The sequence below is a fragment of the Verticillium dahliae genome, genomic scaffold (assembly GCF_000150675.1).
Source record: "Verticillium dahliae VdLs.17 supercont1.19 genomic scaffold, whole genome shotgun sequence".
NCBI lineage: Eukaryota > Fungi > Ascomycota > Sordariomycetes > Glomerellales > Plectosphaerellaceae > Verticillium > Verticillium dahliae.
This window is the reverse complement of record NW_009276939.1, coordinates 258055-271319: the sequence shown is the minus strand read 5'-3', so window position 1 is coordinate 271319 and position 13265 is coordinate 258055. Positions and strand designations below refer to the sequence as shown.

The 13265-nt window shown below is 55.7% G+C and overlaps 4 protein-coding genes across 4 annotated transcripts; 1 reads left to right on the top strand and 3 right to left on the bottom strand.

Moving 5' to 3' along the window:
- Positions 1–152: 152 nt before the first annotated feature.
- VDAG_08135 (uncharacterized protein) lies at positions 153–4298 on the bottom strand (the record flags this gene model as incomplete). The annotated part of the gene is made up of 1 exon (XM_009657512.1): positions 153–4298. The coding sequence occupies one exon, from the start codon at positions 4296–4298 to the stop codon at positions 153–155; it is 4146 nt and encodes a 1381-aa protein (XP_009655807.1).
- Positions 4299–7061: 2763 nt separating this feature from the next.
- VDAG_08134 (glutaminyl-tRNA synthetase) lies at positions 7062–9277 on the bottom strand (the record flags this gene model as incomplete). Its single annotated transcript, XM_009657511.1, has 7 exons — positions 7062–7142; positions 7201–7799; positions 7852–8189; positions 8237–8281; positions 8328–8413; positions 8464–8830; positions 8889–9277. The coding sequence occupies 7 exons, from the start codon at positions 9275–9277 to the stop codon at positions 7062–7064; spliced, it is 1905 nt and encodes a 634-aa protein (XP_009655806.1).
- A 631-nt stretch (positions 9278–9908) lies between these two features.
- Positions 9909–10693, top strand: VDAG_08133 (MACRO domain-containing protein; the record flags this gene model as incomplete). The annotated part of the gene is made up of 2 exons (XM_009657510.1): positions 9909–10510; positions 10564–10693. 2 exons carry the CDS (start codon positions 9909–9911, stop codon positions 10691–10693), a joined length of 732 nt encoding a protein of 243 aa, XP_009655805.1.
- A 947-nt stretch (positions 10694–11640) lies between these two features.
- On the bottom strand, positions 11641–13265 carry VDAG_08132 (uncharacterized protein; the record flags this gene model as incomplete). The annotated part of the gene is made up of 1 exon (XM_009657509.1): positions 11641–13265. Exon 1 carries the CDS (start codon positions 12973–12975, stop codon positions 11641–11643), a length of 1335 nt encoding a protein of 444 aa, XP_009655804.1. The 5' UTR covers positions 12976–13265.

Sequence of the window (13265 nt, the reverse complement as noted above, 5' to 3'; positions counted from 1 at the left end):
TTCATAGCCCAACATAATAATAGCCCCCCCCCCCCTGACCATGGCTCTGCCTTCTTCCCTCGTGGTATTCCTAACAATAGTATCCCCGAAGCATTCGCTAGACAAAAGAAAATCGTTCAATGTAACATCATGTCGTCATGTCGTCCGCCGGCTCAGGACCGAGTCCGCACGAACCCTCGCTGCCCGCGAGTAACGCGCGCCATCGTCCCGAGTCCGACCTCGACTCCGCCCTGCCATCCGCCTGCCCGTACCACCTTGAGCCCAAATTCGAGCTCCTCATCCCCGAGAAGGTCGCTTCCATACCTGCGCACCCCATCGCCTCGCCGCCTCGCCCGTACCACCTCCCATCCGAGTCCGAAGCCCACGACGAGGCCTCCATCCTTGAAGTCTGCCTCAATCTCCTCCTGCTTCATCCACTCGGCACCCCGCCCGAGGAACCCAAACACGTTGCCGTCAGCCAACAGCGCCGCCATGGACGCGATACTCCTGCCCTGTCGCGGCACCATGCCTTCTCCGCGGATGCCGAGTCCACCAATCATGGCAAGGACCAGCCCCACGATGCATCCAAGCAACACAACGCCGAGAATGGCTTGCAGCACGCGCGCCGCAATCTCGTCCACCTCGAGCCTGCGCGCGCCGCTATTGTTCACGCTCCGCAGCACGCCCGCGACTCGAGGCTGTGCCGCTGCCGTATCACCGCCCGTGCCAATGGTGACGCCGTTGCCCGTAAAGGGAAAGTTGCCTTGCGCAGAGAGCGAGCGTCGGATGTTGAGGTTGAGGTTTTGTGCGCGGATGATCTTGTGCTGCGCGACAATGGCGTCTGCTACGCGGCCTGCGATATCGAGACCTGTGTCACCCAGGGTTGCCGCCGGAACTGCAACGTCTGACGAGGTCAATGCAGAGAAAAAAGGGTCAAGCAGATTACCCCCCGTAGCGGTCAGATTAGCGAGGCGACTGTACTGCAACACCGGTAGCGCCACAGCATTTGGTGTAGCCGTCGCGCCTGTGACACGCGGTGGTATCGTTGGATCGATCCGAAGCGATGGACCACGCAGCGTCGTCAACGCAGCCACTGTCTCAAGCGTTTCGTTGCATCCCATGGCCGATACAGACGACACGGTCGATGATGGCGAGCTGGGGTTATCGAGTTGGCCCCAGATGTAAAGAAAGTCAGAGCATTGCGCGCCGTTGTCTCGACGGGAGGTAGCCCGACCAAAGAGGGCCGTCGGAACGGAGGCCCCTGGAAACGCCGGGAACTGTGCGTTGCTTGCTTGCTGTCCAGAGTTACCGACCCGACAAGGCTCCGCGTCGACGTTGATGAAGAGGTTGTCGATTGTCATGTTGGTCGATATCTCGGACTGCGGGTACAGACGGCACTGCAGGTTAGGCCGAAGTGCTGGAATGGTTGCTTGGATAGCAATGTCCTGAAGCTCGCGGTCGTCGTTGGGTAGCGCACCCTGCAGCTGCATTGCTGGAAAGTTCAAGTCGTTGAACGTGAAGGCAGGAAACGAGGCATTGGCGTTCAGAATTAGGGATGACAGCACCGCGTCACTGTCGGCGGGCGGCAGAGAGTCAGGGTCAAACCCTGCTGGAAGGACAGTCGTATTGGCAAAAAAGTCTACACTCTGGAGGACAACATTCCGGGTCTCCCATACCGGTACGGGTGTGAAGAGAGCACCAGAAAAGATGACGACCAGCGAAGCGAAGAATGCGGTTATGCTCGTAATGAGCACAGACGGGTTCCCGGTTCGCAGCGCAGACCAGATGACGCGAGGCTTCGACTTGTTGAGAAAGTCAAGTCCCACCGTAGTACTCAGCTCACCGCCGCCCCTGAGCTTTGCAAAGGGCGCCAGGCTTCGAGTGGCAAAGTCGGCAGCGCTGTGGTAAAGAGCGAGGCCCAGCAGTAGCAGGGCGGGACCTGACGTCCACAGAAAATGGAGGTAATCGATGTCGCTGACGCCTGCGATGCCCTGGTTACGGCGAGACGCTCGCAAGGCCACTTCCAAGCTCGCGATGATGCCACCAAGCATGGTAATCACAGCTCCTCTTGTCCAAAGCTGTAATGACAAGGGCCGCTTCCATTGCCCGGTGTGCTGAAAGTACAGTGGTGCATCCAGTGGTGGAGGAAAACCGCCCAGGATCTTGAAGTATCCAGAGCCAGTGCTCGTCGTCTTCTCATACGGCTCCACGCCGAGGCGGTAGGTCGACCCTTCAAGTCGATCGTGAATGGTCGTCTCATCAGCGGCGCCGGTTCCCCGTAGGCACTGCAGCAGCGGTCGACTGTGTGCCAGTAGAGTCGCCATATCCAGGATTGTGCTGGGATCTCGGGGCAGAAATCCGAGCCTGGGTACCATGTCAACGGCCAGCAGGCACACGAGGACGATGACGCCAAAAAGGGCGGCCATGAGGTGTGCGGTCACAGTACGAACCAGCAGTCTCTCTCCTACGAGCACTGCTCTGCCTACAGTTTGCTGCCTAGCCCCGGCCATAATTTCATTTCTCGCGAGAAGGGCCGAAAATTGCGTCCAGTATGCAGATGCTAAGCGATCAAGGGTTGCAGTGTCGAGGAGATTTCCTAGCTGCGGCACCCCATTCGCCTTGACCTCCATGGCCATCATGACGTCGATGATGCCATCCGAATCAATGACGACTTGGTCGGGGTTGTCGTAGTATTTGTCGGTGGCAAGAACAGAGCCGTTCAGTATTGCTTCGTCGTATAGTTCGAACTGCGCCTTGGCCAAGTCCCACGGATGAATGGTATTGAGAGTCCGAGGTCGCGTGCTGTTGAGTCGCCTGATTGAAAGCAAACCTGTGCCATTTTTCACCACCTCCACCGGCCCAAGATCATAGGTAGGTCGACAGATCACCGCGGCCGACTGCGGCAGGGCGCCTCGCAGGGGAACATCCCTTGCGTTGGGATTGCGAGGGAACGACGCCGGATCTACGGTGATGGTGCCCACCATGATGACGAACCGCTGGTCGTCGTTTGCCTGAGTGCTGCCGCAGTCACCCCCTTGGAAAGCCATGAAGACGCGGGGTGTCACCGCCGAGGCATTGCTCGAGAGAAGGTCGTTCATGATGCTTTGTGTTGTCCGACAGGATGGCGCCGCAACCGTGACGTCAAGTCGTGTAGTCGATCCTTGCAGCAGCTGAACACTGTTGAGCGTCGTTTGAGCCGGCTCGCATTCGAGGCGTCCTTGAAAGCCCTCAACCGTCGCCCGAAGCTCGGCAGTGGCTGGCAGGTTGGCGTCGAATGACTGAAAGGCAAAGTCTCTCGATGTGCCATCTGGGAAAGAGAGATCGGTCGTTTGCAACCCAAGCATGGTGAAAAGCGGAATCGAGCTGGGGTTTTGTAATCCAGACGCATTGTCGACAAAGGCACGTTGGACCGCAATGCTCGCAAGATGGTCTTCCACATTGGTCCGTACAGGTGTCACAAGCGCAACGGAGAAGACGATTAGGAGCTTGAAAACTAGGCCGGCCAGTGTGATAGCAAGAACGAGCCAGTCACGGTTTCGAGCCGCCCGGAATATGGCCTGAGGTGCTACCATTGATGTGTAGTCCAACGTCAATGTCCGGACGTCGCTCGGCCCACGGGACAGGCGGATCCAGGGCGCACTTGCCTTGGCCTGGTACTCAACCCGCGTCCAGATGGCCGCGACGAGGGTGACGACGGCAGGCGGAGCATACTGCCATGCGTAGCGGAGTAGTCGTGTGGGAGGCCCTACGCCTGTGTTGCGGTTTGAGATGACTAAGAGGGCCTCAATGACGGCGACCAAGCCAGCCAAGAGAAGCGCGAACGACAAGAGAACCCTTCGTTTGAGATACGGCGGTCGCCACGGCAGGTTGACGTCCACTAGGGGTTCGCTTGGTGCTGGGTCTGTACTAGGTGTCTCGAGCAGGCCGCGACGCGATGCGGGCGAAGCGAGTCGAACACGTCTTGCGCGTGAGTTGACGGGAGTGCCTTGGGTCGTCTGGTCGGAGACGGGGGCGAAGTCGGAAGTCGAAATGGTTGGCGAATCAGCCTTTGCAGAGGATGGTCGCTTTAAATTACTTTCTTGGCTGGATGATGGAGTGTGTCCTGTTGGATGTGGTGTGCTGAAGGAGCCGAAGCGTGCTGTATAAGGCCGCTCAACCCTGTCAGCGCTGGACAGTCGAGCTTTTGGGCGTTGTATGCGCAGAGGATCTGGCTTCATCCGGCTCTCCTGGACCATGTATTGGTGATAGGTATCGAGACCGGTTAGGGTCTGGCGTTGGCCTCCCCGCGGCACATTGGCCATGGCTCTCGCCGTGGCCATGTTGGAGGCGGATGGCGAGAGGCGACTTCGTAGCCGCGCAGCGCGTGTTACCTAGCAATCGTCATGGCAGTAAATGCTGGCTGGGAGAAGAGTTGGTAGGAGAGGTGATGAATAGCCAGTGGGCGGTTTTTGAGAGTACCGCACTTTGTTGGTGAGAATACTGATGCAAGTTGGTAGGTGATGAGAAGTCGATGTCGAGATTGGTCAAGAACGGGTTCGTCTTGGGTAGGTCGAAGCAGGTCACGGAATCGTAAGGTATGGGAGGAGAGTCAGACTGGAAGACAAAAGCAGAGAATAAGGAAGCACAGGCGCGCAAAAGGAAAACAACAAGCAGAAGTCAGTCCGTGATGATGCCATGTTTGTCGACGCTCGAGCACCAGCGCATCGTCCGTGCCATTGTCCACGGGAAGGGAAGCCTAGCAACAACCGTGCTGCTGTCGTTCCCAGCTGGACGTCCTACCCCTTTGGAACCAGGGGTCGACCCGGAGGGGGTGTCCATCGCCGCAAGGAGAGGGCCCATGGCCGCAGGGAGAGGGTTCATCCAGCAAGGAGAGTGTCCATCGCAGCAAGGAGAGGGTGTGTTACAGCGCGGACGAGCCATCGAGCGATTCAGCAGCGAGGTCGATTGACTGACATGGCCGAACAGAGATGGGATCTTGCGCGAGGGGGGGTGTTGGTGAAACAAACACGGCGAGCGGTCCAGCAGGGGTTCCGTGAAACCCAGGCGGTGGCTGCGCGTGTAAGAGCACCTCAGGGTTGTCTGGGCTGTCAGGAGTCGTGTCGCAGACCCTGGCTTTGCCGTGCGGGAGAATCAGGTGGTCCGGGCGGACAGGCGTTCTGCAGCTAGCTGTCGGTCGGGATGGATGTCAAGGCAGGAGGGTCGATTTCCATTGACGAGCATCATCGTGGATGATGTGTGATCGATCTCGATTTGAGTATTGATTTGTAGGTCGGCACAGTAGATGAAGGTTGATACTTTGTGACAGAAGGAAGACGGATGGCTGATGGTCTGAGGGAGGAAATGGCGAAGAGTCGCTGTCAGTGGGCGATGTTACAAGCTCAGCACAGGCAGGTCCAGGCCCCTAAAAGTTGCCTCAGCGCAATTCGGGTCGCTCTCGCCTCGTCAGGATCTGGATCTCATGGCGCCTTCCCCCAGCGCGCTTGCGCTTGCCCTTTGACTTAGACTTTGTACCTGCCACACGTTATGTCTGCCTCACGCTGACCATCATCAACAGCACACAGCACACACCTACCCACGCACGCATGGATGAACCACAAACTGACCACCCTCGCGTGTTGCCAGGCCATTCAATCTGGCCATCAGAGCCGAGGCCGAACCATCCGATTCCCAATCTCCCCTCCATCAAGCCGCCATCACCTTCCTGCGCGGGGTCGGCCCGGCCACCGTTCATGCGCGTCACCAACACCCTGCATTCTTCCTCACCCAAGGCCCAGCCGCAGATCTATTTGATCATCCCAGGGACCTCTTGGGCCTCCTTCCGGCAAGTGCACGATGCGAGATGCCGGCCTCACCTTGGAACAGCCTACGGGGAGAGAGAGAGAGAGAGAGAGGATGCGGCTCCCAAGCCTCTTTAACAACCCACGTGTCGCTGTTGAACCCGGCGTCCCTCCATCTCACCTGGTCTCCGTCACGCACGGCGCCTTGTTTCCCCGGCTGTCCCAAGTCGTGTACTGACAAATCTGCTTTTCTTGTTTGTGCTCGCTACCTGATACAGGGTATCCCGTGATGCGAAACCCCATGTAGCCGGCCTCACTGGCCATGCTCTCGAGAGGCAATGCCCATGCCCAAAGTTGGCTTCGAAAGCCTGATCTTCATGTCATGCCCAATGCCAAAACCTCCTCGTCATAGTAGGCCCATTCTGGCCTGGTCAACAGATATGCGTATCGCTGCAGCCGTCAACAGTTGCACTCGCAGCCACATGGAGTTGCTGTCGGGTTCCTTACCATGGCAGCACAATATGCTTTCAACCTTTGCCCCGTGGGATTTGCCCCGCCGGCAGCACTGTCATCTTGTAGAGCCCGACATCTCGTCTCCAGCGGGGTCGCTGTAGCCTCTTCACGTCCCTGGCCGAGGTCTGTTCTGAAGAGGAATTCCGACGCCAGAGGAGACGGGTGGTCAAAAAAGCAGCCGAGCGTCATAGTAAGGTGAACTGATATCAAGATGAAAACCAGGATAGTACTAGCGATGATGTGAACGTCAGGAATCCTACGAGAGAAGTCGGCCCACGCAAAGGTCGTGTGGACATCTCCGATCTCCACACCCGTGCGCGGAGATACATGTTGCTGCATTCGAGTCCTTAAAGCTGGCATCGTGCGAGGTTGCATTGCAAGGTGATGAGGGTTACCTGAAGGTATGGCCTAAGTGCTGGCATGATTTCGTTTCATCCCGCATGATGATCTCGATCACGCCGACGCGATGCTAAATGCAATAGCCCTGGTACTGGGGAAAGGCCGCCGACGAGACGCAGGCGGTGGCGACAGTTCAAGCGCAATGCGGCCGGGGGTATATGACCGAGCACGTACAGAGCAGGAGCATCCGTCTACTCATGCGCCCCGGAGATGTTTCCCCCGCTTCATCGTTGCCCCCGTGTCTTCGTTCCCTTCTTGAAGTTCATGAGAAGCACCAGCATCTCCTATCGATCACGGTGTTAATCGGCGACTCGAAACTAATGCTTGATTTCGTATCTACCATTACAGGCATTAATCAACGACATTATGCTCTCGACCCGCCCGTGAATTCGTCTAGTTCTTCCCAGCGTCTTCTTTGAGTGACACGATCCTGTTGAGGACAATCTTGTCGTCTGTGGAGTCCGAATCCATGGCCTATATCAAGTTAGCAGGTGCATTCAAAAGACAGCGGGTCAATGCATTGGCCACTCACAAAGTAGGCGATGCGCATCGCCTGGAAGCGCACGCTCTCAGGTCCGCCCTTGCCCAGCTCACTCTCGCCAGCAGCCTCGGGCCACGGCGCCCGCCGCCTGACCTCATCAAAGCCGCTCTCGATCATGGCCTCGGGGTAGATGACCTCGCTGTCAGGGTTGATGTCATTCAGGAATCCGCCCTCTGCGTCCTCGGGCTTGTCACTTTTGAAGAGCGAGTTGTGTACCCTGGCCTCTACGCGTCTTGAGCCCTCCGAGCCAACCCAGGTGATGTAGGCCTTGGGCTTCTTGGCCTCCTTGTCAAACACCGCACGGACCTCGGTAATCTTGCCGGTCGCCTCGTCCTTGGTGAATGACGTCGCTTTGATGGGGTGAGGCGCGTTCATGAGACCGACCGTCTTGCCGGGGGCGAGACGGAAGTAGTCCTTGCTATCGACTTCACGGAAGTCAGAGCGGTCGATGTAGATGGTCGACGTGAACTTGACGGTGTGTGAGCCCATCTTGGGGTCCTTGGGTGAGAACGGCAGATCCAGCTCGATACTCTCCGTAGCATCCTCGATGACGACCGGAATGGGGTCAAGGACCATCATGAGACGGGGGACTGGGGTCGTTAGGCAAGTGATTCCAAGGCCCAGTAAACAGAGAAATCTTACCGGTAGCTTCAAGATACTTGCGGATGGATTGCTCAAAACGCTTGATCTGGATGAGCGTTTCGGCCGTAGTGACGCCAAGCTCGTTCACGAATTGCAGGATAGCCGCCGGCGGCACTCCTCTCCTCTTGACGGCAACCAGGGTGAAAAGCCTGGGGTCGTCCCAGTTGCGAACAAACTTCTCCTCGACAAGCTTTTGGATCTTACGCTTGCTGAGGACGGTGCCAGCAATGTTGAGGCGGCCATACTCGCGCTGCATAGGCTGATGTTCAACAAGCGCCGCGTTGAGCCACTCGTAACTTTGACGCGAGAGCAAGAATTCGCGAGTGCAGAGCGAGTGGCTAGTCGTATCAGCCAAGAACTAGAAAGACGTACAGAGGAATCAAACCTAATGTTCTCCATGCTATCGACCAAGCAATGCGTGAAATCGTACCTAAGGGTGTTAATCGCCATGGTTTGCCAGCAGCCAAGACACTTACGTTGGGTAGATTTTCCATTGGTTCCCAGTCCTGAAATGCTCCTGCTCCTTGGGAATTCTGTATGCCGCGAGATCCCACATTTGAGGCTTCATAGGTCAGTAGGAGAGCATGCAAATAGACCTTTCGGTTGACTCACGTTGTTATCGGTGATATCTTGCTTCATCCTGAGGAAGGCCTCCTTCGGCTGATATTGGCCGTCGCGCATGCCTCTGAATTTGGTCAAGTTGTCTTCTACAGTCTGTTCGGCATGCTTGCAACGGTATCGCGGCGATGATCCCTTCTCGCCACCTCGCTGAAGCTTGATCTCAGTGTCGGGACAGAAGCAGACATAGGCCTTCTCGAGGTTGATCATCTTCTCAGCAAGATCATAGAGCTGCTGGAAGTAGTCGCTCGAATGCGTGATCTTGGCAGGTGTGAATCCAAGCCAAGTGACCATATCCTTGATAGCCGTGAAGTATTTTTCCTCCTCTTTCTCGGGGTTCGTATCGTCGTATCGCAGAAGACTAAAGACCACCGATTAGTTGTGCGCGGTCGTCTCGACGAACCTCGTGGAGCACTGACCATTGTCCGCCGTGGTACTTGGCAAAGCCAAAGTTGACCGCGATAGCCTTCGCGTGTCCGATATGGAGGAAGCCGTTGGGCTCAGGAGGGAATCGCGTAACGACGGGCTTCACGGGACGCTCCTTGTAGACCTCCTCCAGGAAGCCCTGCTTGAAAATGGCCTCGGGGTCGATGACAGCCTCTTCCTCCTTTTTCGCAGGCTTGGGAGCTTCCTTTTTATCAGCGCCAGCCGCAGAGGCAACAGCTGCTTTCGCTTCCTTTGCCTTCGCGGCGGCGGCCTTCTTTGCGCGCTTGGCCTGGCGCTTCTTCAGCTCGCCCTTGCTGACCATCTCGCCCGTCTCCTCATCGAGCTGGAGCTTCGCCGTCGACTCGGTGATAGCGTCCGCCATGGTGTCGAAGTCGCAATGATCTTCTGGTTGGTTGCGGTTATGTGTAATGTCGTATCGATATGCTTCGCTGTCTGCGTCAAGCTCAATTCGGGTTCACAATGTTGGGTGGACAATGGCAGGTTCAAAGAAGCGCGGGGCACAAATTGAGTCACGATAACTGAGGCTGATCGACGAGGGGTCGCGATAAGGACTGTGCTTTAAGATTAGATAAGCCCAGCTCTGGTCTAGAGACCAGCTCAGAGCAGAGCTCGTCGACCCATGATGCCGTCCAGCCACATTTACCGCAGCTTCGAGCGAGAGATGTCGTTGGAAGGGTTTCCCTTTTCTTTTAGAATCACTCCAAGATTGCTCGAGTTTGATGGGGGCGCAAATCTTGAATGAGGACCTTGGGAGGTAAGATGTGCTTCACCTGCCGCCCATGAAATCATGGCCCCGCCCCCACCAAAGCCAGTGCTGAAGCTCCCCTGGTTGGCATTTCGTCATGGTCATACCAGCCTCGACGGACTTCTGCCTTGCCGGTCGCGACAGCTTTTCTGCATCTTCGCGCCAGCTTCTCTTCTCCAAATACCGAACCTGAGTCGACCGAAAATAGGCCTCCAACTCACACTTGAAAGCGCGCTCCATTACGAACATGGCTTCCGACTTTCCCTCCGTCGCCCTGCTCTACAAGCTCGGCAAGCTGAAGGCGCCCAAGAAGCCCTTGCACCCCGCCAATGAATCATACAACCGCATCGTCGGCACCATCCGTGGCGATATCACCCAGCTTTCCGTCGATGCCATCGTCAACGCTGCCAACGGTTCTCTGCTTGGCGGCGGCGGTGTCGACGGCGCCATTCACCGCGGCGCTGGCCCCAAGCTCTTGGCTGAATGTCGCACCCTTGACGGATGTGATACAGGCAAGGCCAAGATCACCGACGCTTACGAGCTGCCCTGCAAGAAGGTCATCCACACCGTCGGTCCGATCTATAACATCGAGGGTCCAGCTGCGGCGGAGAAACACTTGCGAGGGTGCTATGAGTCGAGCCTGGCCCTGGCAGTGGAGAACGGCTGCCGCAGCATCGCCTTCAGCTCTGTCAGTACCGGCGTCTACGGCTATCCCAGCCAGGAAGCTGCGCATACGGCTGTCGAGGTCACTCGGAGATTTCTTGAGGGTCCCGATGGCACCAAGCTGAGCAAAATCATCTTTTGTACCTTCGAGATGAAGGACGTCCAGGCCTACGACAAGGCGCTCCCGTGAGTAGTCCCCAGAAGGCAGGTTCCGTTCCGCTGACATGATTCATTCACAGTAAATACTTTCCTCCAGAGGAACCCAACGTCAAAGTTGACACAGCAGACGCGGCGGAGGAGGCCAGAGAAGCCGAAGCAGTTGCCGCCGAGCTGCCTAGTGTTCCTAAGAATGGCCCTACAGGCCCTTAAGCTTGACCTTCGTTTCTTTAGCAATGCCAATGTGATCATGCCTCCGGATCGTTTGGTTGCGGCATGGTATACGGGATGCTGGTAATACAACAGTAACAAGGAGTCGGGAGTTCAAGTTTGAGGCCACATTGATGAACCTTCGGGTTCTTGAAATCAGTCACACAGTTACTCGTAAGTGTGGGCCGCCTGGCATCACTCACGATCAAAGGAAGACAAATCATTTTGATCCAGTTGCAGGGTCACGAACGTGCAACTTCTGGTCGATGCTTGATGTTACGCGAAGCAAGCGATGCCCAAACCCGCCTCAGTACTCCAACGCAATAGCATATTTTTAGTCGCCCTGTAGATCGCGATGTGCTTCACAGAAGTTTTCTCATGCACAGTATCTACCCAAAACAACTCGAATTTGTATGCTTGCGAGTAATGCTACACAGACCGTTGGCCCAAAGTACTGTTCTGGACACACGTCTCGGCGTGTAGAGCGAGCGCTAAGAGCTCGTAGACACTTTGACAGCGACCACCTAGGAGATCAACATATTTCGCCTTCACGCCTTCTCGACCTGGCCTACAGATGGCTATTGAAAGCTTGCTGTACTCACTGGAACCTCTGACATTGCAACTACACATCAACACCTGAACCAAACTAATCTTCAGCACTTAACTTGCAAGCTCTTGCGTATTGAGTCTTGCGTATTGAGCCTGTGCAAAACAAATTGTTGACTCTGGTTTGGTAGCTACGGCACCTCGGACAGAAGCTGTAAGCCCAATCTCTCCCTCGGCTGTCCTTCTTACAGGCATGTCGCATTCATCACATGCGGGAGGGATCAAAGTCACTTTGCAACGCTATCTAGAGTTTGCTTCGCCCATGAAGTTATACCCCTGATGGTCTCATGCTTGATCATTAGACATGACCAAGTCTTAGGTAGACAACAGAACTACCGAAAGGCTCAGACTGCCTTCTGCATCGCAAATTCCCCGTACTTAAACTCTCCCGACATGGCCTTCTTCAGCAATTCAAGCCTCCACTCAATGACATCGCCTGACGGGCCATTTGCCAGCTCCTCCTCGAGCTTCTTCAGCCACGGTTGCCACTTGTCCGACCTCCCCTCCATGCAGTCCTTTTGAATCTTTTCAAAGCCCGAATTAATGTCTGCGCAATATGACTCATCTATTTGGGCACTTTCTTCTCTCTGGAGGGCTTCATCAGATGCTTGTAAGTCCTCCTGTTGCCTTTCGGTTCGTGGTGTTCGACTGACAAGCAGTGCGATCGTCGCAGCGTTGTCAAAGTCGAAAATGCGGTAGTTGCTTTGGTTCGTAGAGTATCCCAGACAGCGCAGAATGGACTGTATCGCCCTGTTGTGCGAGACAATGTGGACCGCGCTCGACGGCCTGTTGGTAGTATCATCGAAGATATTGGCAAGTTCCTTTTCGATCCGAATGTCGACATTTATGTAGGTCTCGGCAGTACGAAAGCCATCGTCTTCGTCTGGCAGGTCGTCCTCGAGTTTCACAGACAGTTGCTTGGGTTCGCCAAGTTCCGAAAGTGTCTCGAGTATGTCACTTTTGTTGCCTCGCCCGTCCGACACGTGCAGGTGTCCTGGGCCCATGAACTCGCGAAGGCCATCACGGGGGAAGAGCGTCAACGGCATATTCGTGGGAAGATACCTTGCCGCACAAATCACCGCGGTCTGCAAGGTCCTCTTTAAAGTACTGCAGTACACCACAGAGGGCACAGCGTACTTGACAGCCTCAGAGGTGGATATCAGGTCCCCTGCCATTGCCGCTTCTTGTTCGCCGCTGTTCGTGAGAGCTGGATCTCGATCCTGAGAAAAGTGCGCGCAGACGGCAGAGTATTGGTCCCCACCCGTTTCCATGGCGTCGGCATTATGCTTCGATTGGCCATGACGCGTTATGTATAAAAGCTTGCAGTTGATAGGGCCACCATTTTCCATGATGAGCCGTGTAAGGATGTCTTCCGGTGTGTCATCTGTGTATATTGCCGGTGTCGGGCTGATATACCTGTGTTCCAGAGTGATGACGCTCTTGTCATCCTTATCGTTCTGAAGTCGGTTGAGGTCGTTGAATTCCTTCACCACTCTGAACTGGTATGGCCGTTTAAGCGGTGGAATTGGGTTCGGCCTTATTGGGCCCATTGCGTGAAATGAAACCCCGGAGTTGGTGTTCTTCTGATGGCTCGTAATTTTCTTCGTGCCAATTGAAATATCGGTGCTCTCTTGTCGCATGAGGCTGTCATCCTCTCGCAACGTCACCAAGGTTGACATCGTGAACTTAAGTACTTTCCTCTGCCTGTGTCACGTTCGTCAAAAAAACGTCCTTGATAAGCAAAGCGGCAAGAATAAGCTTCCTGTACGTGTACCTAGCACTGTCACACCCATATAAGCATGTGATGACCTGCCATCACACTCCCACAAGATTCGCAAATCGAAGCGTTCGTCGAACTCTGGATTGTCTCAGCTGATGCGTGTTGTCAGGCGTTGGATGTTGATGTTCTGCAAGGCCTGTGCTGGGATCAAGGAAGACTATCCATGACCGTGGTGACATCAAGCACTTT